This window comes from Mustelus asterias, chromosome 18 (genome assembly GCF_964213995.1).
Source record: "Mustelus asterias chromosome 18, sMusAst1.hap1.1, whole genome shotgun sequence".
NCBI lineage: Eukaryota > Metazoa > Chordata > Chondrichthyes > Carcharhiniformes > Triakidae > Mustelus > Mustelus asterias.
The window spans coordinates 7,612,279-7,636,602 of record NC_135818.1 but is presented as its reverse complement, the minus strand read 5'-3'; the positions used below and the strand labels follow the sequence as shown (position 1 = coordinate 7,636,602).

At 43.2% G+C, this 24,324-nt stretch overlaps 1 protein-coding gene across 11 annotated transcripts in view; it reads left to right on the top strand.

Annotated features, from left to right (window-relative positions):
* The window catches only part of LOC144506949 (gephyrin), a 489,936-nt gene that overhangs the window by 464,418 nt on the left and 1,194 nt on the right, over nucleotides 1-24,324 (top strand). For 6 of the 11 annotated variants that reach the window (XM_078233371.1, XM_078233368.1, XM_078233369.1 and 3 more), the window contains 5 exons: nucleotides 4,860-4,933; nucleotides 11,325-11,389; nucleotides 12,734-12,772; nucleotides 19,832-19,935; nucleotides 22,282-22,378. In XM_078233371.1, coding sequence (XP_078089497.1) covers nucleotides 4,860-4,933; nucleotides 11,325-11,389; nucleotides 12,734-12,772; nucleotides 19,832-19,935; nucleotides 22,282-22,378 — 379 coding nt within the window. The remainder of the gene's footprint in view (nucleotides 1-4,859; nucleotides 4,934-11,324; nucleotides 11,390-12,733; nucleotides 12,773-19,831; nucleotides 19,936-22,281; nucleotides 22,379-24,324) is intronic. The other 5 variants (XM_078233376.1, XM_078233373.1, XM_078233374.1 and 2 more) reach the window with 1 other exon arrangement.

The window sequence follows — 24,324 nt, the reverse complement described above, 5'->3', positions numbered from 1 at the left end:
ATAGTTGCATGTTCTGTTGTCAGTCAGTTCAATGTGGTAGAATGACAAAGACAGGCCAGAACTTTAACAGGCTGGATTAAGCCATTTATCTATGATTAAGTAGGAACAAATTGAATCTGACAAATATCGGGTGACACACTATCACACCAAAATCTGATGAGCACTGCTCATCTCAGTATTTCCTCCGATCCACGTTATGGGAGAAGTTTGTTTTCATCAGTAAATTCAACAGTGAAGCAGACTGATAGAAAGGGACTAAGAATTAGCCATCCATTTTCCTGCAGAAATTATTTGGGAAAGAAAAAGTTGCATAACATTTTGTGTTTTCAGAAAGACACAGAGCAGAATGTTACACTCCCCACAGGGCAGGACCTGAGGTGGGGTGGAGGGGTAAAATTGAATGGACAGATACTAACCCCCCCCCCCAACCCCCAACCCATATGCAATTTCACACTTGGGTAGGCAGAGCCTAGGGCAGGAAACTCGCCTGTTCACCTATTAATGCCCTCAAGTGGTTGGCGGGTGCGGGTAGAGTGGAAAGTGACATTTGCACTTTTCCCCATCTTGGGAGGGGGAGGGGGGGGGTGGAGGTCACCTCACTCTGAAGGTCCCCTCGGAGTCAGGGCACCCTCCACCACCTGGGACACCTGGCTCTACACCGCCCCCCCCCCCTCCCCTTCCCCCGACGTCACGGTCGCTCTCCCGATTGGCCAATATCTCTCTCAGGCGGGACTTCCTTCCTTCCAAGGGCAGATGGCCACTGCCAGTCAACACTCAAGCGAGCGTGAAATGGCAGTGGGAGTTTGGCAGCTGTGCATTAGGTGCCGACTCTCAGGATGGTGAGTGCCGATCACTCAAAGAACAAAGAAAATTACAGCACAGGAACAGGCCCTCCAGCCCTCCAAGCCTGCACCAACCATGCTGCCCGACTGAACTAAAACCCCCTACCCTTCTGGGCACCATATCCCTCTATTCCCATCCTATTCATGCATTTGTCAAGAAGCCCCTTAAAAGTTACTATCGTACCTGCTTCTAGTACCTCCCGCGGCAGCGAGTTCCAGGCGCCCATCACCCACTGTGTAAAACATTTGCCTCGTACATCTCCTTTAAACCTTGCCCCTCTCACCTTAAACCTATGCCCCCTAGTAATTGACTCCTCCACCCTGGGAAAAAGCTTCTGACTATCCACTCTGTCCATGCCTCTCATAATCTTGTAGACTTCTATCAGGTTGCCCTCAACCTCCGACTTTCCAGTGAGAACAAACCAAGTTTCTCCAACCTCTCCTCATAGCTAATGCCCTCCATACCAGGCAACATCCTGGTAAATCTTTTCTCTACCCTCTCCAAAGCCTCCACATCCTTCTGGTAGTGTGGCGACCAGAATTGAACACTATATTCCAAGTGCGGCCTAACTAAGGTAATGCCCTCCATACGTGGTAAATCTTTTCGTCTGGGACTCATCATCCTTAAAATTCTACCCACCCTGTATTACAGCAAGTATGAAAAATGAGATGGTAAATAATCTAAATGCTCAAGCGGGTTACGATGCCATATCCTGTAGACTTAAATAATAAGCTAATTGGTGATTTATCTCCATAATCAGCTCACAGTATCGGTCATCTTTTGATCTACTTCAGACTTTAAAAATCAGATATGAAACAGGGTCAGACAACTAAAAAGTCAGTTTAGATTTCACAAGAAAATCTGCAGCTAAGTCTAGAAGACACCAAAATCGGCAAAAACACAGAATTGTTACGGTGCAGAAAGAGGCCATTTGGCCCATTCTGTCTGCACCAGCTCACCAAAGGAGCATCATGGCTTAGTGCCATTTTCCTGCCTTTTCCCTGCACATTGTTTCAAATCAAGTGATCATCTAATGCCCTCTTGAATGGTTCGATTGAACCTGCCTCCACCACACTGCCAGGCAGCGCATTCCAGACCCAAACCACTCGCTGGGTGAAAAAGCTTTTTGCTCACATCACAGTTGATTCTTTTGCAAATCACTTTAAATCTGTGCCCCCTCATTCTTGATCGTTTCACAAGCGGAAATAGTTTCTTCCTATCTACTCTGTCCAGCCCCCTCATAGTTTTAAACATCTCCAAACCTTCTTTTAAATACAAAGAACGATTTATAGATTTACATCAAGCAAGACAAGCCCACCAAAATAAGTTAGTGAAGCGTTTATGTTTTCATGTTATTACATGTTATTACACAGTTATGAGCTGTATCAGTTAAATTAATTGAATCTGATCTCGACTGTTGCTCATTTTACTGGGGTATGGGGTAGGTTCATTATTTTAATCCAGCCCTGCGTCACCTTGTATAATCTCCCTCTGCATGCAGAGAGATTGAAAAAATACCTGCCCATGGTCACAAGGGACTCTTTGTGCTATAATCTGCATCCTGTTATTGTATTTGTGTGTGTTTGAGGCAATCCCAATGAAAGTAAGTTGATCAAACTGCCGAAGGCAGTAATTCGTATCCCCCAACCCATGACATGATGTGGAGATGCCGGCATTGGACTGGGGGGTCACAGTAAGAAGTCTCACAACACCAGGTTAAAGTCCAAAGTCCAACAGGTTTATTTGGTAGCACGAGCTTTTGGGGTGCTGCCCCTTCATCAGGTGAGTGAGGGACTCACCTGATGAAGGAGCAGCGCTCCAAAAGCTCGTGCTACCAAATAAACCTGTTGGACTTTAAACTGGTGTTGTGAGACTTCTTACTGTGCCAACACATGACAGTATCCATAACAGACTCAAATTGTCAAATTCACATCCAGCCATTCAGCCAAAAATACTTTACCATATTGGACTCCAAACATTGGCCTTAGTTTCCTCGGAGTGGCAATCAGCAACGAATTGCCACTCTGTGCTCACTTACCTGCGCTAATATTTTAAAGCGCTTGTCTTGTCCAACCTTCCTGAGTCAGGCCGGGTAATATTCCAGCAGGGTCCCCAGCTTTTGGATGTCTCTGGGAGAGATACAAGTTTGGTGAGAAGCATCCAGTGAATGTCAGTCCCAAGCAAAGGTACTTTGTTTCAAGCTCGTGGTAAGTCTTCACTGGTTTATGTGTCTGTAAAGATATTGCTGGGTAAATTAATATTAGGAAACTGAATCATCTTGTGTTTGCATTGAGATCTTTCTAAACTTTTTGCCTGATGTAATATTGTTCATTTTTCTTGTTTTAATAAATCTTTTATTCTTCATGTGAAAAGTTCATCGTCAGACTCCTGTGAATTTGTTCAGTAACTTTCCTCCACGTTTCCTTTAAAAAAAAGCTAGGATCTATCAAGCCAGTTTTCACTCTGGGATCTGACTTGTCCAATATTAACATCAGCTGATATTGTAACAACAGACTGATTCCCGAAATGGGGGAAGGGGTTATTTTACAAGGAAAAGTTGGGCGGGTTAAGTCTTTATCCATTGTAGTTAGAAGATTGAGAGTTGATGTTATTGAAACATGTAAGATCTTGAGGGATGCTGGAAGGATGTTTCCACTTGTGGGAGCAACTAGAACTAGGGGATACAGTTTAAAAATAGGAGATCTCCATTTAAGACAGAGATAGAATCATAGAATCCCTACAGTGCAGAAGGAGGTCATTTGGCCCATCAAGTCTGTACTAATTCTCTGACAGAGAATCTTACCCAGGCCTTATCCCCGTAACCCAGGTATTTACCCCGCTAATCCCTCTAATTTACACATCCTGGGACACTAAGGGGCAATTTAGCATGGTCAATCCGTCTAACCCGCACATCTTTGGACATTGGGAGGAAACCAGAGCAACCTGAGGAGACCTACACAGATACAGGAAGAACGTGCAAACTCCACATAGACAGTCACCCAAGGTTGGAATCAAACCCAGGTCCCTGGAGCTGTGAGGCAGGAGTGCTAACCACCATGCAGGCCATGAGGTGAAGTTTTGTTCTCAGAGTTTTGTTTTCAGAGGGTTGTGAGTCTGTGGAACTCTCTTCCCCAGAGACCAGTGGAGGCAGGGGCATTGAATATTTTTAAGTCAAGGGTAGATGCATCTTGACTAACGAGGGAGTCAAAGGACTTTTGAGAGTAGGAAGGATAGTGGTGTTGAGGCCACTAGGGCCACAATCAGATCTGCCATGATCTTATCGAATGACGGAGCAGGCTCAAGGGACCTATTCCTACTCCAGCTCCAAATTCATATGTTCAGTGGTAGATAATGGAATATTGTTTGTAATAATGATGTCCATCTCCTCTCTTTGATTTGATTTATTATTGTCACATGTATTGGGATACAGTGAAAAGTCTTGTTTCTTGTGTGCTATACAAGCAAAGCATACCGTACATAGAGAAGGAAAGGAGAGAGTGTAGAATGTAGTGTTAGAGTCATAGCTAGGGTGTAGAAAAAGATCAACTTAGTGCAAGATAGGTCCATTCAAAAATCTGATGGCAGCAGGGAAGAAGCTGTTCTTGAGTCGGTTGGTACGTGACCTCAGATTTTTGTATCCTTTTCCTGATGGGAGAAGGTGGAAGAGAGTATGCCGTGGGTGCGTGGGGGTCCTTGATTATGCTGGCTGCTTTTCCCAGGCACCGGGAAGTGTAGACAGAGTCAATGGATGGGAGGCTGGTTTGCGTGATTTTGTAGCCGTTATTCAGGACAGCCTCCATTTTAACAAGTGATACTATAAACTCTGAAAAGCGGCAATCCCTGTGTTTATCATGGAGACCACACCGTGGGTACTTTCTCCATAATGTGAAATGCGGTGGTGTAATGGATATGGAGTAAAGTGCCGTTATGCAATGATGGTTGTATTCACTTCAACATGGTGTCAACCAAATAAGATGCTAGCTTTTACAAGTATGATTACTCTTGCTCTCTGATAGGATTACCTGAAGCAGGTATTGGACATTGATCTCCATGCTCAGATCCACTTCGGCAGAGTCTTCATGAAACCTGGGTAAGTGTCAGTAAAACACACAAATGTAATAACTTTATAGTAGAATGTAACATTGACGTTTAAGATATCAAAGAAGATCTCTAGCCTGATCATAGTCCAAGTATCAGCAGATTGATTTCCACTCATTGAGGAAAATGGCACCCAGCACGACAATGGACCAGAAGTGAAAATTCCAACAAAAACCTGTAAGTTTGGCAATTAACTTGTGAAATATTATTTACAAGCTTGATTTGCAGATTACTGTTGAGAATGATTTTCCATTGTATTGAGAGATAGAAAATGAAAATAGAAAAATCCCCCAATCGCCACATTCCGGGGCCTGTTTGGGTACACTGAGGGAGAATTTAGTACAGCCAATGCACCCTAGCCAGCACGTCTTTGGAACTGTGGGAGGAAAGAGAGGTGAAAGGATGGTGTTATGGAACAATGTTATCATAGAATCATAGAATCTCTACAATGCAGAAGGAGGCCATTAGGCCCATCAAGTCTGTACCGACCACAATCACACCTGGGCCCTATCCCCATAACCCTACGTATTTACCCTGCTAATCCCCCTGACACTAGGGTCAATTTAGCTTGGCCAATCAACCTAACCCACACATCTTTGGACTGTGGGAGGAAACCGGAGCACCCGGAGGAAACCCATGCAGACACAGGGAGAACGTACAAATTCCACACAGACAGTGACCCAAGCCAAGAATCGAACCCGGGTCCCTGGTGCTGTGAGGCAGCAGTGCTAACCACTGTGCCGCCGTGCCATTTTAGCTATGGTACCGGGAGGTTAATTGTATTTCTCAGCTCAGTGACCTTATCACCGAAGAAGTCCCTGTCTCTTTCTGTACAAAATGGTTTCTTCGCCAGGCAGTAGTTGAGAGAATAAGCTGCAGAGCTTTCAGCTAAATGTAGAGGTGGCCAGTTGCCATGGTGCTTTGATGTACTCAGCATATCATGTCACATAATGTTAGGACTTTGGATCACAACTTAATTGTGGATGAGTATTGCCATTTGATTAGGATTCCCAACCCTCCTGGAGTTGGTATCAATCTCCCAGTTGCTAAAGGAAGCAATCCATAAGACCATAAGAGATAGGAGCAGAATTAGGCCACTCGGCCCATCGAGTCTGCTCCGCCATTCAATCATGGCTGATATTTTTCTCATCCCCATTCTCCTGCCTTTTCTCCATATCCCCTTATTAATCAAGAACCAATCTATCACTGTCTTAAAGACACTCAATGACCCGGCCTCCACAGCCTTCTGCGGCAAAGAGTTTCACAGATTCACCACTCTTTGGCTGAAGAAATTCCTCCTCATCTCTGTTTTAAAGGATCGTCCCTTCAGCCTGAGGTTGTGCCCCCTGGTTCTAGTTTTTCCTACTAGTGGAAACATCCTCTCCACGTCCACTCTATCCAGGCCTCGCAGTATCCTGTAAGTTTCAATAAGATCCCCCCTCATCCTTCTAAACTCCAACAAGTACAGACCCAGAGTCCTCAACCATTCCTCATATGACAGCATGTGGCAGCAGTGTGTATCCTCTGCCAGTGCAAGGCGCACGGGAGCAACTTGTTGAGGCTCTTTTAACAGCACCTTCTAAAGCCGCAGCCTCTAATTCCTGGAAGGACAAAGGCAGCAAGATGCATGGGGACACCACCACCTGCACGTTTTCCTCCAAGCCGCCCACCATCCTGCCTTGGAAATATATCACCGTCCCTTCAGAACCATTGGATCAAAGTCCTGGAACTTCCTCCCTCTCGCAGCACTGCTGAGATTGTAACAAAGCACATTGTACTGAGCTAAAGCTCAATGTTTTGCATCCTTTGTTTAACTATGAGAAGCAGGATATGTGCTAAACTTTACACAGGGGGATGGCCTTTATCAAAGATTCACGTTGTTTTGCAACAATTTTCTCTCTCTTTGTCTCTGAGAGATTGTTCCAAAATCTGTATGCAGAGAAGTTGCTTATCCCAAACAAATTGTTTATTTTAATGCCATGAACACAGTGGGGCTCAGCTGTTTACTCGGAGAGAATTCCAATGCCTGGGTCGCACACGATAAATATTTTATGCAATTGTGGAGTATGGCTGAAGACCTTGAAGCTCATTTTGATTAATGTGGTGAAACTAATCTCATCATTACAGCTGATTCCCACAAAATGCACTTTATTAATAACAGCCCAAACTCTTCATTATGCGAGTATGAGCTTCCCACATTCCAGATCCCTTTCTCCTCCTCGTTGCTGCTTTTATTCTCAGGCTTCCTCCTGCATTTTTGTGTTTAATTAGGGGTGGAAAGGTTTTTCTTTCAAAACAAGATTTGTGTTGGCAACTGATCCAGCCCCTGGATTACGGTCTCTTACTTCATTCCCACTCGTTCTGTGTTTCATACTCGCTTCCAGTAAGATGCACTGTCCTGCCCCATCACTGCTGGTAAATGTCCAAAAGACCATAAGATGTAGGAGTAGATTAGGCCATTCAGCCCATCGAGTCTGCTCCGCCATTCGATCATGGCTGATATGTTTTTCAACCCCATTCTCCTGCCTTTTCCCCATAACCTTTGATCCCCTTACCAATCAGGAACCTATCTATCTCTGTCTTCATTACACTCAATGACCCGGCCTCCACATACCTCTGTGGCAATGAATTCCACAGATTCACCACCCTCTGGCTGCAGAAACTCCTCCTCATCTCGGTTCTAAAGGGTGGTCCCTTTATTCTGAGGCTGTGCCCTCGGATCCTCGTCTCTCCTACTGATGAGAACATCTTTTCCACGTCCACTCTATCCAGGCCTTTCAATATTCTGTAAGTTTCAATGAGACCGCCCCTCATCCTTCTAAACTCCATTGTGGACTGACCCAGAGTGCTCAAATGCTCCTCATACGTCAGGATCATTCTTGTGAACCACCTCTGGACCCTCTCCAAGGCCATGACTTCTGGACTTTTTAAATTGTCTGCTTAAAATAATTGTCTTCACTTGACCTGTGACTTCCAAACATGCTTGGTTGATATCAACATAGCAGCTCATCATGAGTAGCCAAGATGCTCAATCTGTAGGTGGTTGGTTGGTCAGTTGTGGAATCAATGGCTTTCGACTTCATAGAATCATTATAAGCCATTACAAGTGGCACAGCTCACAGGTGCTGTCACCAGGGCTTTGGCTGGCTGCATCAATGCACCTTGTAGATGGTACACGTACTGCAGCCACTGGTGGAGAGAGTGAAGCTGTGGTGGATGGGATGCCAATCAAATAGATAGCTTTGTCCTGGATGGTGTCAAACAAGTGTTGTTGGAGCTGCACTCATCCAGGTCAGTGAATCCCATTCCCATCTACATTGTACCTTGTAGATGATGGTGAGGCTTTGGGGTGGTATCTGGAAGGTGATCTTACTGACATGTCTAACAGTATGGAAGATTTTGAAGATTATCCTCAAAGTATAAATAATTCACAGTTGCGATATAACAGCAAGGAAAATTCAGTCCGAATGCTAGAAAGCTCTCCATCACACACACACAACGATTCAATTGATCCCACTCCCCTGATTTTTTTCCCCATAGCTCCTTCAAGTCTATTCGCCTTTATAAGTTAGTATGGAATCTGCTTCCATGGCAACACATTCCAGATCACAGAGAAATAAGGAGTTTACCTATTTCTCTCAACCCACTCCTCCACATTGTTATCATAGAATCTAAAGTACAGAAGGAGGCCATTTGGCCCATCGAGCCTGCTCCGACAACAATGCCACCCGGCCCCATCCCCATAACCCCACATATTTACCCTCCTGGTCCCCCTGACACTAATGGGCAATTTAGCATGGCCAATCAGCCTAACCTACACATCTTTGGACTGTGGGAGGAAACCCACGGGGACACGTGGGGTGAACGTGCAAACTCCACGCAGACAGTGGCAAGAGCCGGAATTGAACCCGGGTCCCTGGCGCTGTGAGACAGCAGTGCTAACCACTGTGCCACCCCTGATTCATTCCTCGATTCTCATACCAATTGCCTTAAATCTTTGCCCTCTGAGTACCAGCCCTCCTGCCAGGAGAAACAGTGTCTCCCTATCGACTCCACCTGCTTTTGACACCTGCTGTCAGCATCAAGGGCTCTTCAATAAAGAACTGAATTGGCCAAACGGAATTTCCCTCCAATCTACCTCAGCTCTATCTTGGTCAATTTTAATTTCCAAATTGCAATTTGACGCTCCAGACATGAGTCAACCAGGAACTGGATTAGGATCGCAAAATTAATTCCACACAAGGCATTTACACCCACCAGTCATTAATCCCATTGACCTAAAGTTAAATCAGCTTCTGATCTTACAAGTGACAGATTAGTTTATTTGTCCCAGAAAGATAATTAACAAATAAAGAGGGACGTGACTTTATTGTAATGAATGTCATATAACATCACCACTCAGTGGGCGACACAGTGGTTAGCACTGCTGCCTCACAGCGCCAGGGACCCAGGTTCAATTCCGGCCTCGGGTCACTGTCTGTGGAGTTTGCACGTTCTCCCCGTGTCTGCGTGGGTTTCCTCCGGGTGCTCCCAATTTCCTCCAACAGTCCAAAGATGTGCTGGTTCGGTGGATTGGCCATGCTTAATTGACTCTAGTGACAGGGGATTAGCAGGGTAAATATGTGGGGTTACGGAGATAGGGTCTGGGTGGAATTGTGATTGGTGCAGACTTGATGGGCCGAATGGCCTGCTTCTGCACTGTAGGGATTCAATGAATACTCCAGATCATGAGAGTTAACAGCTCACCATGTATCTTTGCTTACGAGACTACATGGTTCTGAAAATCTAAAAGTGAATGGAAATTAACGGTGATCTCCACAATAAGTTGATCCTCAGAAAAGCTGCAATCCTGGTTTCATTTTATTGTGCAGGTGTTGTCACAGTATCTAGAAAAAATCTACAATTTTATGTCATGCTTGATTGACATACAGTTAAGTACTCTATTCGGATATATCGGATTGTCACACAGCACTGTTCTGGAGTCAATATTGAGATGAGAAGGCCTGGTGTCAGCTATGGAAGGCTAGTTGAGTCTGTGAACAGATGCCAGGGGTTGGAAGGAAATTATCTGAGACTCGGGGACCCAAAGGGTCATCCAGACTCGAAACGTTGGCTCAATTCACGCTTCAGAGACGCTGTCAGACCTGCTGAGATGTTTACAGTGGATTTTGCAATTGAGAGAAATTGACATGGGAATTTCCAAGTGAATTATAAATGGAGAGTTGCAAACCACTCAACATTTTAGATAGGTGTAAATTAACTGGTTATTTTGCTTCTATTTTTCTGTTCCAATCTTGTTTTTTTCCATTAGCTAGTCATGTGTAAGGAGGTCGGAAAAAATCAGTTTGAGTCGCAATGGACCACTTGTTAATTCAATCTCCCGACAAGAGGCTTAAGAGAAAATTCCTTTCCTCCCTCAGGCTGCAGAATTATAGCAATGTGGGATAACAAAATGAGAATTCTCATCACTTACATTCATTGAATTCCCATCCCAGGTGTTCACAAAAAATTATTAATACAAAAAAAATCAGTATTTCTTCAACAGACCTTGAATGCATGGAGTCTCCACTCCCTGCTTATTGTTGTGAATATCTAATTCATATGTTTTAGAATATAGCTTTTAGTTTCAGGAAGGAGACAAAAGCTTTTAAATGTAGAGACTGGTGGCATCTGGTTGAGAACCTGGTAAAAATAACTCTGGTATGAATGCGACTCAAATAAGTCAGAGTTTATTGCACAGAAAAGGTATCCTGTGTTTGCAAGATCGGTGTTGATAGCGAAAAACGTGAACCAGACATGATTCATCTCTAAAATTGTAATGGACGCTGGGAGTCTGGAGGAAAGGCAATTACATCCATTAGAAATATAAATTAATTCTATGGGGTACAGAATGAAGGAGTTGTGTTGAAGGTAAAATAAGTTGTTTGCATTTCTGATTGAGCCATCCCAAGACATACCACGTTGCCATGGAAGTATTGATAAGTCTTTATGGAATAGTATTGTTAGTAGCAATTGCCCTGTTTAATTTTTGCTTGTCTATGCAATAAAGTTTGTTTTTGTTTAAAAATGTGACTTCTTGAGGCATATTTCTGCAAGTTAATTACTGGATGTTCAGATTTCTTCTTCAAACATCAACCATTCTGAACAGGATCGTAACATTGTGCATGAAAAAAGGATTAAGATACAGATCAGCCAGAAACTAATAATTTGATGGCAAAACACACTGAAGGGCAGAATAGCCTATCCTGTTCCTATGTTTAGTGGAATTGCAGTTTATTTCAAACACTTGAGATTCAGAAGTAATAAAAAATATTTTTAATGAGCCATTTGTGTGGCTTTCAAGTCGAATCTAGACATTAAAACACCCATACTTCCCTCCACAGTCTCCCAACAACTTTTGCAACTTTGGATATCGATGGCATCAGAAAGATCATCTTTGCACTGCCAGGTAACAGACCGGCTAATCTCTTGGCAGAATATCACGTAACTTAGAATTGTGACCAATTTAAAATGTACTGTTAGTTGTTATGTCTAAGGTAAGACATGTTAATGATACTCAGTATAAAATGGTCCACAGTTTTGTGTACTATTTGCAGCCGTATGGGGGTTCCAATTCCACAGATCAGTTTTGGACAGTTGATTCATCTCAAAGGCTGTTACTCTTTGTAGAGATTATATGTTCAGTTCAATCGGAAGTATGACTTACTCTTTTCCGTGTAACAGCTTCAGGAGTCCAGAGCCCTGTTAATCTGTGTACTCGGTAATACTTGTTGAAATGAATTGTAATCTTATTTTAAGGCTGTGGTTTCATATCTCTTTGTTTAGAGTATAGGGCAATCTGAGTTGTTACTTGAAATTCTGTTTTGTTGGCAGTTGGTTCATGATTATGTGCTTGAGATTCCTACACTGTGCTGGTGTTTTGGTTCAGTACCAGCTAATGGGACCTGTAGTGAAATGGCGCAACCCTTCCCCAAAATGATCTCATTTCTACTTAGCAATATAGAACATGGATAACATAATACAAACTCATTGTGTCCATCCTTGATGACCCACCTGCTTTGATTTCACCGGTTAACAAATGCGCCGCTTAATTCATATCACATGATTGGTGTCATGAAAGCATAATTGTGTCATGTCATTATAACGACTCGCCATTCTTCAAGTTGTGTTATTTTATGCAGTGTCCATTGTCAAACTAACTGACGGCTTTCCTTTTGATTTCTACTTCATCTTTTAAGTACGGCTCCTTTCATGACGTGCTCGAAAGTTGAGCAAAAAGTCACCAATTTGCCGCCTTCACTTGGAAATGAAATCAGTCTTAACCCAGTTGTTGTTTTGAACATTGTCAACCAAACGTCCAGTATATTATCTATGTGCAGTGGCGACATAGCGTCAAGTATTTAGCATCGATTCAGGCTTTTCTAGAAAATTGCCAACTAAATTGTGAGAAAATGACAAGTTCAAACACTTTACAATTTGGATTTTAACATGAAATTTTATTTGACGTAAAAAAATACTTTGGCACTGGAATTGTTGGACAAAAAGATCATGACATTTTAATGTACTCTGTGTACAGGATAGCTGGCAGTGAGTTACAAGGCTGCAATTCAGCTGAGCAGAACTGATGCTGCGAATCACAAAAAATGAGGTTGAAGAGTATCAGCAGTGCCCCCTGATTTTGAATTGAAGCCTTAAAAGTCACCGCAAGCTATTTGTTGATTGATTGTAATATATATTGAATAGTTTATTTGAAAATAACATTCGTTTTTAACTTTTTTTTGCAATTACGCAGCGGGCGCGGTTGAGGCTGATGGTGACGTAGGATCTGAAGGTATATGGCATCATGTGATGGGTATTACAGTATCACAAACTTTTTTTTGTGGCAATGAATTACCACTAAATAAACTATTCAGTATATATTATAGCCAGTACTTCATGTGCTCACACAAATACTTTTGTATTCCAAGATCTCTTTCGCAGTCTAGCTTTCCCACTTATTCCTCTTTTGAGGTCCCACCCAGGTTGCCTAATGCTATGCAACGTACCTCCAAGCCTCCTGCCAGTTTTGCTTTTGAGCCAGTCAGTGCGAAAGGCACACAGGCTGGCTGTCGTCAAATACACTCTCCACTCTGAACCCAAGTGAATGTCTGTGGATCTCCCCTCAAAATCTCCCCAAATGATTCTTATAACATGAGCCATCTTGAACTCTGGCTTCCTCGCAAGTGATTTCAAATTCCACTTTCATAATAATGGATTTCTCCTCATATTCCTTCCAGATGATTATCACGAGTGTTTGCAAACTCTCTTTTAATAATAATGCTTTCAAATTTCCAACCCTCCCTTGGAAAATGTGTCTGGCCCACCATCTTCTGCTTTCCTACTGGGAGGGGGATGGCCTAGTGGTGTTATCGCTAGACTATCAATCCAGAAACTGAGCTAATGGTCTGGGGACCTGGGTTCGAATCCTGCCACGACAGATGGTGGAATTTGAATTCAATTTTTTTTTAAATCTGGAATTTAGAAACCATTGTCGATTGTCAGGAAAGACCCCATCTAATTCACTAATGTCCTTTAGGGAAGGAAATCTGCCGTCCTTACCCGGTCTGGCCTATATGTGACTCCAGAGCCACAGCAATGTGGTTGACTCTCAACTGTCCTCCAAGGGCAACTAGGGATGGATAATAACTGCTGGCCAGCCAGCGACGCTCATGTCCCATGAAGGAATTTTTTTAAAACTTGGCTGTAGCTGAACCTCTAAATTCACCCACCCAGGACACAGAATGAAGCTGCAAGCCTGACTCTAGCCATTCTCCAATCTGGAGTATTAATACGCGAATGCCACTGGGGCTGACACCAGTTACGGCATGTTAAGTGAAAATATTACCCAGGATTGTCCAACAGTCTTTTGCCAACTTGGCACATATTTCAGATTTTTAAAATCTGTATGTAAAATTTCTTACAGTAGTCTTGCCGTATGATTAATGTAGTGTGGGGAAAAGGTATCATAGATGTATTGCTGTGCGGAATGGCAAATACTTTCCAAACATCATCTGTCTTCTGGGAATAGAGTTTTATTTGGTCACCGTCATTTGCTAAAACATTTTCAGCAGAAGTTTACGGCTGGCAAGCAAATTAATTTGGTCCTTCCATATGCCTTGGCTGTCCTTCTATATATCGTGGCACGTGTTAACAAAAAAAATGGAAATAGTTTGATGGTTGTTGCCAGGCATAAGCTTGATCATCTCGGTCAGCCTGGGGTAGGATGCTCTAAGTGGAGTCCAGACATTTCTTCAGAGGGAGAGAAGGAAAATACTTTGGCAAGTCACTCTTTGACTCTTCCTAAACAACTCACAGTCGATCAGTTGCGAAGTTTAGATTGGGGATAAGATTTTCTTTTTGTTAAGCAAAGGTATTAAGGGATTTGGGCCAAATGGATGTGGAGTTAGGCCACAGATTAGGCATGATTAAATGGCGGTGGAACAGGCTCGAGGGGCTGAATGGCCTACTCCTGTTCCTATCCGTGGAAAACAGCAAAGAGGAAGGCCACAAAATTGAGCATCTTCTAATCTGTGTGTAGGTGATTGGTGTTTGTGGTGTCGGAACTCAAAAAGAGGATTTTGGAATGAGTAAATATGGCAAATTTTTACCTTTCTATTTTTAAAAGTTGGGATTTAGCGGAATTATTCTTTTCCTGACTGGAAATTGGAATGAGCGGAAACTGGAACTTGAATCATCCACGTGGAAAAATCCACAACTCAGCCAGGCCCCTTATATCTGAAACGTAGTGGTTCGACATTGGAATGACAGGACAACTTCTGAGTTTCAAACACTGGTCCCTGCTGCCAGGTCAGGCCAGGATGTTGTATAGTTTCTCCCATATGTTCCAATATGTAACGTTACTAACTCAAAATACAAGGAGCCTAGACTGATAATTGAGCTGCGTGCCCATCATTGAATTTGTATTTTATTACCCTGTGGAAATAAACTGCTGTCCAACCTTTGCAAGAAATGAAAATGTATAACGTGAAAGTGCTGTGACTTCTAGAAGGTGTTCTGAAAAAAAATATTGGGCCTAATTTCTGAAATGACTGAAACCTTCATAGGACAAGACATTGTATCATAACACTTTGGTTGATGGAAAGCTTTGAGTCGATGGATGCCAATGGAAAGTAATTAACATTTTTCAAATACTTTCAGACAAGCCTACTGAACCTATAAGTTAGCCTCTTTCACACAACAATTGTTCCTTCAGTATCTTGGGGTTGACATGGCAATTTGCCTCCAGGACACCGTTACTGACAGAATAGTCTTGGTAAACTCGGTGAAGTATCTGTGAGTGCTGCCACACTATATGTTTGAAAATTCTCCCAAGATGAGTGTTTTACAAGACCAGCATCTGTGCAATGATGAAGTATTGGGCTGGGTTCTGGCTGACTAAATAATGGTGCTCCAACAACCCACACAGTTATTATGGCTTAAATCAGCCGGCAAGTTCGGAGGATTAAGAAATACACTGTGGTGGTGAGTCTCCAGAACTCGCTGGTCAATTAAGTTCTTCACCATTTGTTTTGCACAAACAGCATTTCATCCTAAACCTTCCCCTTTTTTTAAGAACATGTTAATTTTGCACATTAATTACGCATTAACCTCACCACTGAAAGCAATGTGTAGTAAATAACAACGTATGCACCTTTTTACTGCGTGATAGTGTTAAGAAAGTGCCACTCAACCTCTCTGGCCTAGATAATGAACTGTGAAGTCTCATTCCTTAGGAAATTGTTCTTGAAAATTTTAGGAATGTCAAATTTTACATCTATTTGTCCTTTTTTTTCCTCCTCCTTCTCCTTCTCAATCCAATCTGTCATTCCCTTTCTCCATTTCTCTTTCTCTACCTAATTCAACTTGTCATCTTTTGGTTCTTTCTCAATCCTTGAACTTCATTGGTTAGGGCGGTTAGACTGCCAGTCTCACTCTTCACTGAGATTAAGGGTGTCCCGTAGACCTTGCTGCTCTTTTATTAACCCGCACTCCCAAGCAACCAAAGCACAAAGCATTTTTAAACTCAAGGTTGCAGAGAAAAAAGTAGTTAACTGGGTATGCCAAGAGATGCCTCTCTCCAGCAAGATCCAACCCAATGCTTCCCTGGTGTTAGGTCCTTCCTCTTGCTTCTGGGCTCAGTATAGATAGTGGATGGGATGGAGGTGGCTTACCATGAGCAAGAGCCCAATTTCTCCAGTACAGCCGTGGGACCAAACCCTCTACAAGGTTATAACAGGAACAAAAATGACATTTATGTAGGCGTACAAGCTAATGAAACTCAACAATTTTTTAAAGTTTGCAAGGCACATCACAAAGCATTGCTGCCTGTGAAACTTTCGCTGGGACAGGGTCACAGCTTGGAGCTCTGGCTGGACAGATGGTGGCTGACACCTACATTTGAACTTCAGTGTAGAAGGGATTGTATTTTTTGGAATATAAGGTAGATCATGAGTTTTGAGGCACGATTTTGCCTCAAAACAAATTCGCATTGCTTTTTGCGCTCCAAGCAAACACGAGGGTCGGTTTTGTGAAGGGTTCAGGATTGCCGCACCTCAAGTTTCAAACATGTGTTGCAAAGACATGATGAACAAAACATAATAATGATGTGGAGATGCCGGCGTTGGACTGGGGTAGGCACAGTAAGAAGTCTCACAAGCTTTCAGAGCGCCGCTCCTTCATCAGGTGACTCACTCACCTGATGAAGAAGCAGCACTCCAAAAGCTTGTGATTCCAAATAAACCTGTTAGACTTTAACCTGGTGTTGTAAAACATAATGACCCTTTAATGTATTTAATCACAAGATAATCTCACTTTTAGCTAAGTTTTGTTTTGCAGATGAATTAAGTGAAATTAAAAGCTTTACACAGCTCTTCATTATGATGAGCCAGTGATTATTAGCTCATATGAGGAAGAAGCACTGATCTTGGCTTATAACATCAGTGAGGGACCCCAACTAGACGCTTAGCCATTTCCAGTGGTTATGGAGGAAAAGTTCCTTTTTTTAATTCTCTGATTGGACATTAGCGCTAGTGGCAAGGCCAGTATTTGGTGTTCACCCTTAATTGCCCTCGAGAAGGTACTGGTGGGTTGCCTTCTTGAACTGTTGTAGTCCATGTGGTGTAGGTATACCCACAGTGCTGTTAATAATAGGCCGAATTACCATCCACACCACTTAGAGGCCTGATTATAAAACAATATTGGCAGAGATTTGACAGCCCCAATATTTGCTGGGAGGGAGCCCTGGGGAGGCATTCTGGACATGAAATTTTGACACACCGGTTTGCAAAGGTCTAGCTTGCCTGTGGCACAAGGCCAGAGCCAGGGAGTACAGAGGAGGGAGGATGTGACGATGAGGTGGGGGTAATTGTGATTATGGTATGGGGAAGATTGGGGGGGGGACACACATGAGTATTTAGATAGGAAGAGATTGGAAGAAATCTGAGATTGTAGAGGTTGAGCGGAGATTGGTGTGGTGGCGATGGCCTTGTGGTATTATCGCTAGACTAATAATCCAGAAACTCAGCTAATGTTCTGGGGATCCGGGTTCGAATCCCGCCACGGCAGATGGTGGAATTTGAATTCTGGAATTAAGAATCTACTGATGACCATGAAACCATTGTCGATTGTCGGGAAATGCCATGGGGTTCACTAATGCCCTCGAGGGAAGGAAATCTGTTGTCCTTACCTGGTGTGGCCTACATGTGACTCCAGAGCCACAGCAATGTGGTTGACTCTCAACTGCCCTCGGGCAACTTGGGATGAGCAATAAATGCTGACCAGCCAGCGACACCCATGAGCCACGAATGAATAAAAAGAAAAGAGATTGTGTGTGTGGTGTGGGCCTGAATGCTCCTCCTGGTCCACAAGCAGTGCTGTAAAGAGACACCATGTAGAACTTACCATTCTCACCTCCTTTTACCTGCCACATTATCCAATGCCCTGAAATCCAGCAAGAATGAGTACAGAATTAGAATTAAACATGGATTACGCAATTCCTTAGAAGATTTTATGAACCAAGCAGGCTCCTCTAACCCACACATCTCGGTAAAAATGAGTGGGTTGCAATCAGGTTTGTGAACATTAGAAAATATTTGCTTCTCGCTCACACCCAACCCACCTGTTGTGGGGGATCAAAATGATTCCCTTGGGGCCAGCCCAGTGAACCAGGGGAAAGTAGATCAGGAAAAGGGCAAGGATTTTTTGAAGAAAGCAGAGCAAGTCTAAAGTCGAGGAAATTAGCGGGTGATTTAAGATTTGTTGAGTATCTGGGGGGGCGGGGAATCACAACAAAAAATGAAATTAAAAAACAATGTTCTCATGTTCGTGGGTCACTTGGCAACACTGAACAACTGCACTTGTTATTATCCTCACTACCTTCACTTGCTCCGTCTGGAGACAAGGTATGATTTTACAACAGAAAAGCAATTGTTGTGTGATGAGAACTCTTCAGTGAATATTCAATGTTGACGCATTGCAAAATATTTCAAAAACCAACCAAAGAGGGCAGCAAAATGCCACCTATTCCTGTTCGTCTGAACTCATCGTTGCACAACGCTAGTCAAATAAAATTGGAACTGTCAACGTTAACAGGTTGTAACTCTTCAGAATGGAGACATTTCTCAAAATAAAATAATTCTAAGACTTACTTTCAAGCGTGACTACATGTAAATTCAGTTTGATGATTCTGGTTTTCTTTCAATGAATTGGTCTGTAATTCCTCCTAATTCACATGATTTGCTTGAACAATTAAATGTGTGTTGATATAATGTTTTGTTCTACACCAAAAGCATTGTCCATTCTAGCCTGGATGATGTAAATCTCGTAGAGTTAAAAACACTATTGTGGACACATAGCAGTTTCTGAAGTATGCATGTCCTCTAGTTAAAAGCTTAGTGCAATATTTAGCTTATAGAGGCCTGTATTGTTCAATGAATGCTCTTGCTGTTGTGAACTTCAACGTGGGTAATGCTGAAGCTTATATGACATTTTGAATGTCAAGCAAAATTAGTCCAATTTTATTCGCAAAAAAAAACACTCTTTGTAGCTCATTCCCAATGTGACGGTTTCACAGCAATTGGTTTTATTATTTATGAAAGAGAAATCTTGGACGTTCTATTGTTTGTGCAATGCCCAAGGATTTCTTCTGGCTGTATTAATTATATATCTACTTTGTGCAACCAGTTACACAACAGGCAACTGCGGTAACACAGCAAAACTTGTAATGTAGTTGCCTTGCAGTTGTCAGGTGCAATATATTCACTCAACCTTCCTGTTTTAGTTAGTCCTGCTACCTCACTTGAGTTGAGGAAAACAGAAATGGTGGAGGCAGTTTTGAACCCAATTGAAGTTTTCTTTGGATCCAAGCAGGGGCTCTTGAATTAACTCCCAATTCGGCCCGTGCTCTGAGCTTCAGCCAATGCCAGTTCAGTAGATAAAGTGCTCGGAGCCAACCCATTTCAGCGTGGGCAAAAGCAAAATTAAATTGGGGAGTTGCCTTCTGCGGTCTGGAGTGGAAGCTTCACAGCTCCATGCTGCTTTGTCTCAATGATGTTTTGCTCCTGTTGTCACACAAACACTAATGGAAGCTCTGCCATGAATAACAAGTCGGTACAGATGGCACTGTAGCAAGTGTTTCAGCATCAGCCATCGCAGCAAAAAAAAATGGGCTAACCATAAGAAAATACATGGAAGTAAAGAACGGGGAAGATTAGTTCTCCAACTGTGCCTTCAATTGATGTTTGGAGTTGCAGCAGTTTGCCTGCTTGGTTCAGGGCATGATTCCCTTTGCATGCCACAGTTAATTATTTGTAATCCGGTGCTGTTGTTTCATGCCAGTCTGATATCCCTCCAGGAAATCCGGTGTCAGCAGTTGTTACCTGCAATCTCTTTGTAATCCCTGCACTGAGGAAAATGCAAGGCATCCTTGATCCTCGACCCACCATCATCAAAGCCAGGGTAGGTCAAATTGTTTCTCAAGTCCTCCTTATAACTTGGTAAAATATTGAAAAAATCTTTCCCAAAGCTTGCTGGCGCCGTGAGCTACATGCAGATCTTTCCAACAGACGGACCTGGGGTCAAGTCCATCTTCAAATCAGAAGATGAAAGTCATTTTAAACTGTCCACTGGTTGCAAAAAGAGTCCTTTTCTTTCTTCAATTCACAGCAACGCAACTGCTCATAAAGTGAATTAAATTTAGAATTTAGTTTTATTAGTGTCACAGTTAGGCTTTACATTAACACTGCAATGAAGTTACTGTGAAAATCCCCTAGTTGCCACATTCCGGCGCCTGTTCGGGTACACTGAGAGAGCATTTAGCATGGCCAATGCACCTAACCAGCACATCTTTTGGACTGTGGAAGGAAACCAGAGCACCCAGGGGAAACCCACGCAGACACAGGGAGAACGTGCAAACAGACAATGACCCAAGCTGGGAATCGAACCCGGGTCCCTGGCACTGTGAGGCAGCAATGCTAACCAATTTGCCACCATGCCACCCATAACTCATTCCAAAAGGTCACAGCACAGCAGTGGGAAATAGAAACTTCAACAGGTGCTGAGGCACATTGTTTAACCACACAGCTCACCACGGTCCATTCCCCCACACTAACATACCTTCCCTTTTGTTTTATCAGCCAAGTAGATTAATCTCAGCTGCATAGGTTCGGACACTCGCAATCATTCGACTTATTGGTTTTCAGACAAAATTAGAAGCAGGCTTACACCCCTATACAACTCCTGTAGGAGATACCCACTCAGTCTGTGAACTACCAACCAATCCAGGCATGTTCTTGGCACAAAATGCAAAGAAGCACTAATTTTGACCCAATTTATACATCTTAATGGACAATGTCAGTTCATTTACTCTAAACATTTCAATTCTGAGATTATCACCATGTGATCTTCATGCGTTTATGCAACTACACCAGTTGATGGCAATGTTAAACCACAAACACTCCATTCCCACTAGAATGTTAGTGCCACTTGAGTACAAGATTGCACAGTTACAAACATCACACCTTAACAGAAGGCTAACAGCCAAAAAGTAGACATGTTAGTTCTACACTAACTATAATTCTTAGACAAACCTTCTGATGCTTCTTAAATTGCATTTACCTAACACCTCCTGCTTACTTAAAATCCTAATGATCTAGTCCCAACCATCCATTAACCTCCATCATGCAGAATACATTATCATAATGCAAAGTTACTGATATATTAAGCTATGTTATTACATTATGCACTATACTACAACCTTAGTGAAAAAAATTTCAAAACTCAATGCATTTATTCTCAATCTTTTACCCTCTCTCCTCTTCCGAAAGTGATGGCCAGTGTCCAGATGAGATTCTTTTCCTGGCCCATTCTAGTCAGCGTTACGAATGATTCCCTTTCCTCACACACGGGCATCTTCCCAAGGCTAACCATAGTCACGGCATCATTTGCTTTGACTGTAGCTATGGTGCAATATCACTCCTCACCCTCTTTGCATCCTTGGCTACAATTGACCAGATCATGGTTTACCAATGCCACTTTGTTACAACCCACTGCTCATTTCCTGAGCAAAGGAGGAATCTTGACGGTCTTTCCTTAACATCAGTTTATTCACAAAATCCAGAGAACACAGACACAGACTCCCTTTGTCTTCCCTGACACAGGTGGAAACCAGTTCTTATATATACCTAAGAATAATGCCCTAACTTTAAGTTTTTTTGAAGTTTTTTATTTGTTAGTGTCACAAGTAGGCTTACATTAACACTGCAATGAAGTTACTGTGAAAATCCCCTGGTCGCCACACTCCGGCGCCTGTTCGGATACACTGAGGAGAATTTAGCATGGCCAATGCACTTAACCAGCACGTCTTTCGGACTGTGGGAGGAAACCGGAGCACCTGGAGAAAACCCACACAGACACGAAAAACATGCAGACTCCACACAGACAGTGACCCAAGCCGGGAATCGAACCCGGGTTCCAGGCGCTGTGAGGCAGCAGTGCTAACCACCGTGCCACCCCTTGCAACTTGTTAACTTGTACAGTAGTGCATTTTTAAAATAAATTGTGCTCTTTTATCTATTGTATCATTTTGTGTGTTGTCCTGGTCGATGTCCTACCTCTGACTTTTATTTAAATACACTGATGCATCAAGTGAATATGATATTTAAGGATCTTCCATTAGCTACCCTTGGGTCATAAATTACACAGTTTAGGTGGGGAAAGGCTGGATTAAATCTCCAGCTGAACGTGACCAGCCACCTTGTGTTGATGTGTTAATGATTGTTTCATTTTGACCCCCTTGTTCTACAGTTGTCCTGTGATGTGAAGCTCGATCCGCGGCCTGAATACCATCGCTGTATTCTGACTTGGCACCATCAGGAACCATTGCCTTGGGCACAGAGTACAGGTGAGATTCTTGAGGCAATTACTGAATGATCATTTGGAATTATAATTTGAGGAACTAGCAGTACACGCAAAGAAAATAGACCACTAAGGCACCATTACAAAGATCTAACATTTGGAATTGATTTTTGTACAGCATCCAAAAGAGTTTTGCCTAATTTGAATCATCCAGTAATTGTAATGATTTTCAGTTATACCCCACACACACCAGCCATTTTGGAGGAAATTGCTTCTTAATTTTCTTTGGGTTTTTGTTTCAATTGTGCAACCTCTTTGCTGCTTTCTATCGTTATTTAAAATTGCAAAAGTCTACAAGGCACAGATACTGGTGAAGCAACGTGAGGTCACAGTCAGATCAACTCTGATCTTACTGAATGACGGAGAAGGCTTGAGGGGCCTAGTGGCCTATTCCTGCTCCTCATCCCCACGTTCATATTAATGTTTACTGACATAAAAGGTTTCTGCACAATCCAGTTGTTTTTAGACTTGAGTTCAGTAGAAGGCATTCCCATTGGGTTTGGAGAATGAACAGAGGTCGTATAGAGCAGGACAAGTTGCTGGAAGAGGAAGGGTGAAAAGAGCAGAGAAGGGCTGTCACCAAGAGGCGAAGCCTGCTGAGGGTTCTCCTAAGATATCCTCACTAAACTTTTCCACTTGCTCCAACCTCAGAGTAGGACAAATACCTCATTGATGAGCAGCCGTGAAGTTGACTGCGGCAGTGAACTTGGTTAGGTGCATTGACCATGCTAAATTGCCCCTTAGTGTCCTGGGATGTGTAGGTTAGAGGGATTAGTGGGATAAATATGTGGGGTTGATAGGGTGGTGGTGCGATTGTTATCGGTGCAGACTCGATGGGTCAAATGGCCTCCTCCTGCACTGTAGGGATTCTATGGTCTACGTGTCTGGCTTCTTTCAGGCTGGAGCCAGCGATATTTGGTGTCCGTGTTGGAGTAGGGAGGTCACTGAGGCTGTCTATTCAGTGAGAGCTAATGTTAAAGTCACTGGTCATTTCTTGAGGAAAGGATGAATCTGAACCAAATCATAGAAACCCTACAGTGCAGAAGGAGGCCATTCGGCCCATCGAGTCTGCACCGACCACAGTCCCACCCAGGCCCTACCCCCACATATTTACCCACTAATCCCTCTAACCTACGCATCCCAGGACTCTAAGGGGCAATTTTTAACCTGGCCAATCAACCTAACCCGCACATCTTTGGACTGTGGGAGGAAACCGGAGCACCCGGAGGAAACCCACGCAGACACAAGGAGAATGTGCAAACTCCACACAGACAGTGACCCGAGCCGGGAATCGAACCCGGGACCCTGGAGCTGTGAAGCAGCAGTGCTAACCACTGTGCTACCGTGCCGTGCCAATCTTTTCCTTAATTCAGGTTTATTCCTGTGACTACAGAGAAAAGACTCCTCTCACTTCCCCCTGCACCCAGTGTGAACTGGTTTTTATACATTGGTGGCAATTGGTCTCGATTACAAATTACAACCACGCATCCCATTGCCACATGATCCCAACATTAACACCTAACTACACGGCATCCTCTCTTAACTGAGAGAAGTAGGCAGAGTTGAAGGGCAGCTTTGCTAGGATTGGATTGTAGACCCCAGTTGTCTTCCCCAACAACCCCCCTACCATGTTACCGGGTGGCACCTCGCTTCAGCTGTGTTCTATACCAGAACCAAATAAGATTCCAACTCCTCAAAAATCAGTCACAGAGAGAATAGAATCCCTAGAGAGCAGAAGGAGGCCATTCAGCTCATCGAGTCTGCACCGACTCTCCAACAGCAGGCCATATACCTGTAAGTCCACGTATTTACTCCAACCCACAAATCTTGAGACACTAAGAGGCAATTTAACATGGTCCAAACCACCTAACCTGCACATCTTTGGACTGTGGGAGGAAACCAGAGCACCCGGAGGAAACCCACGCAGGTACA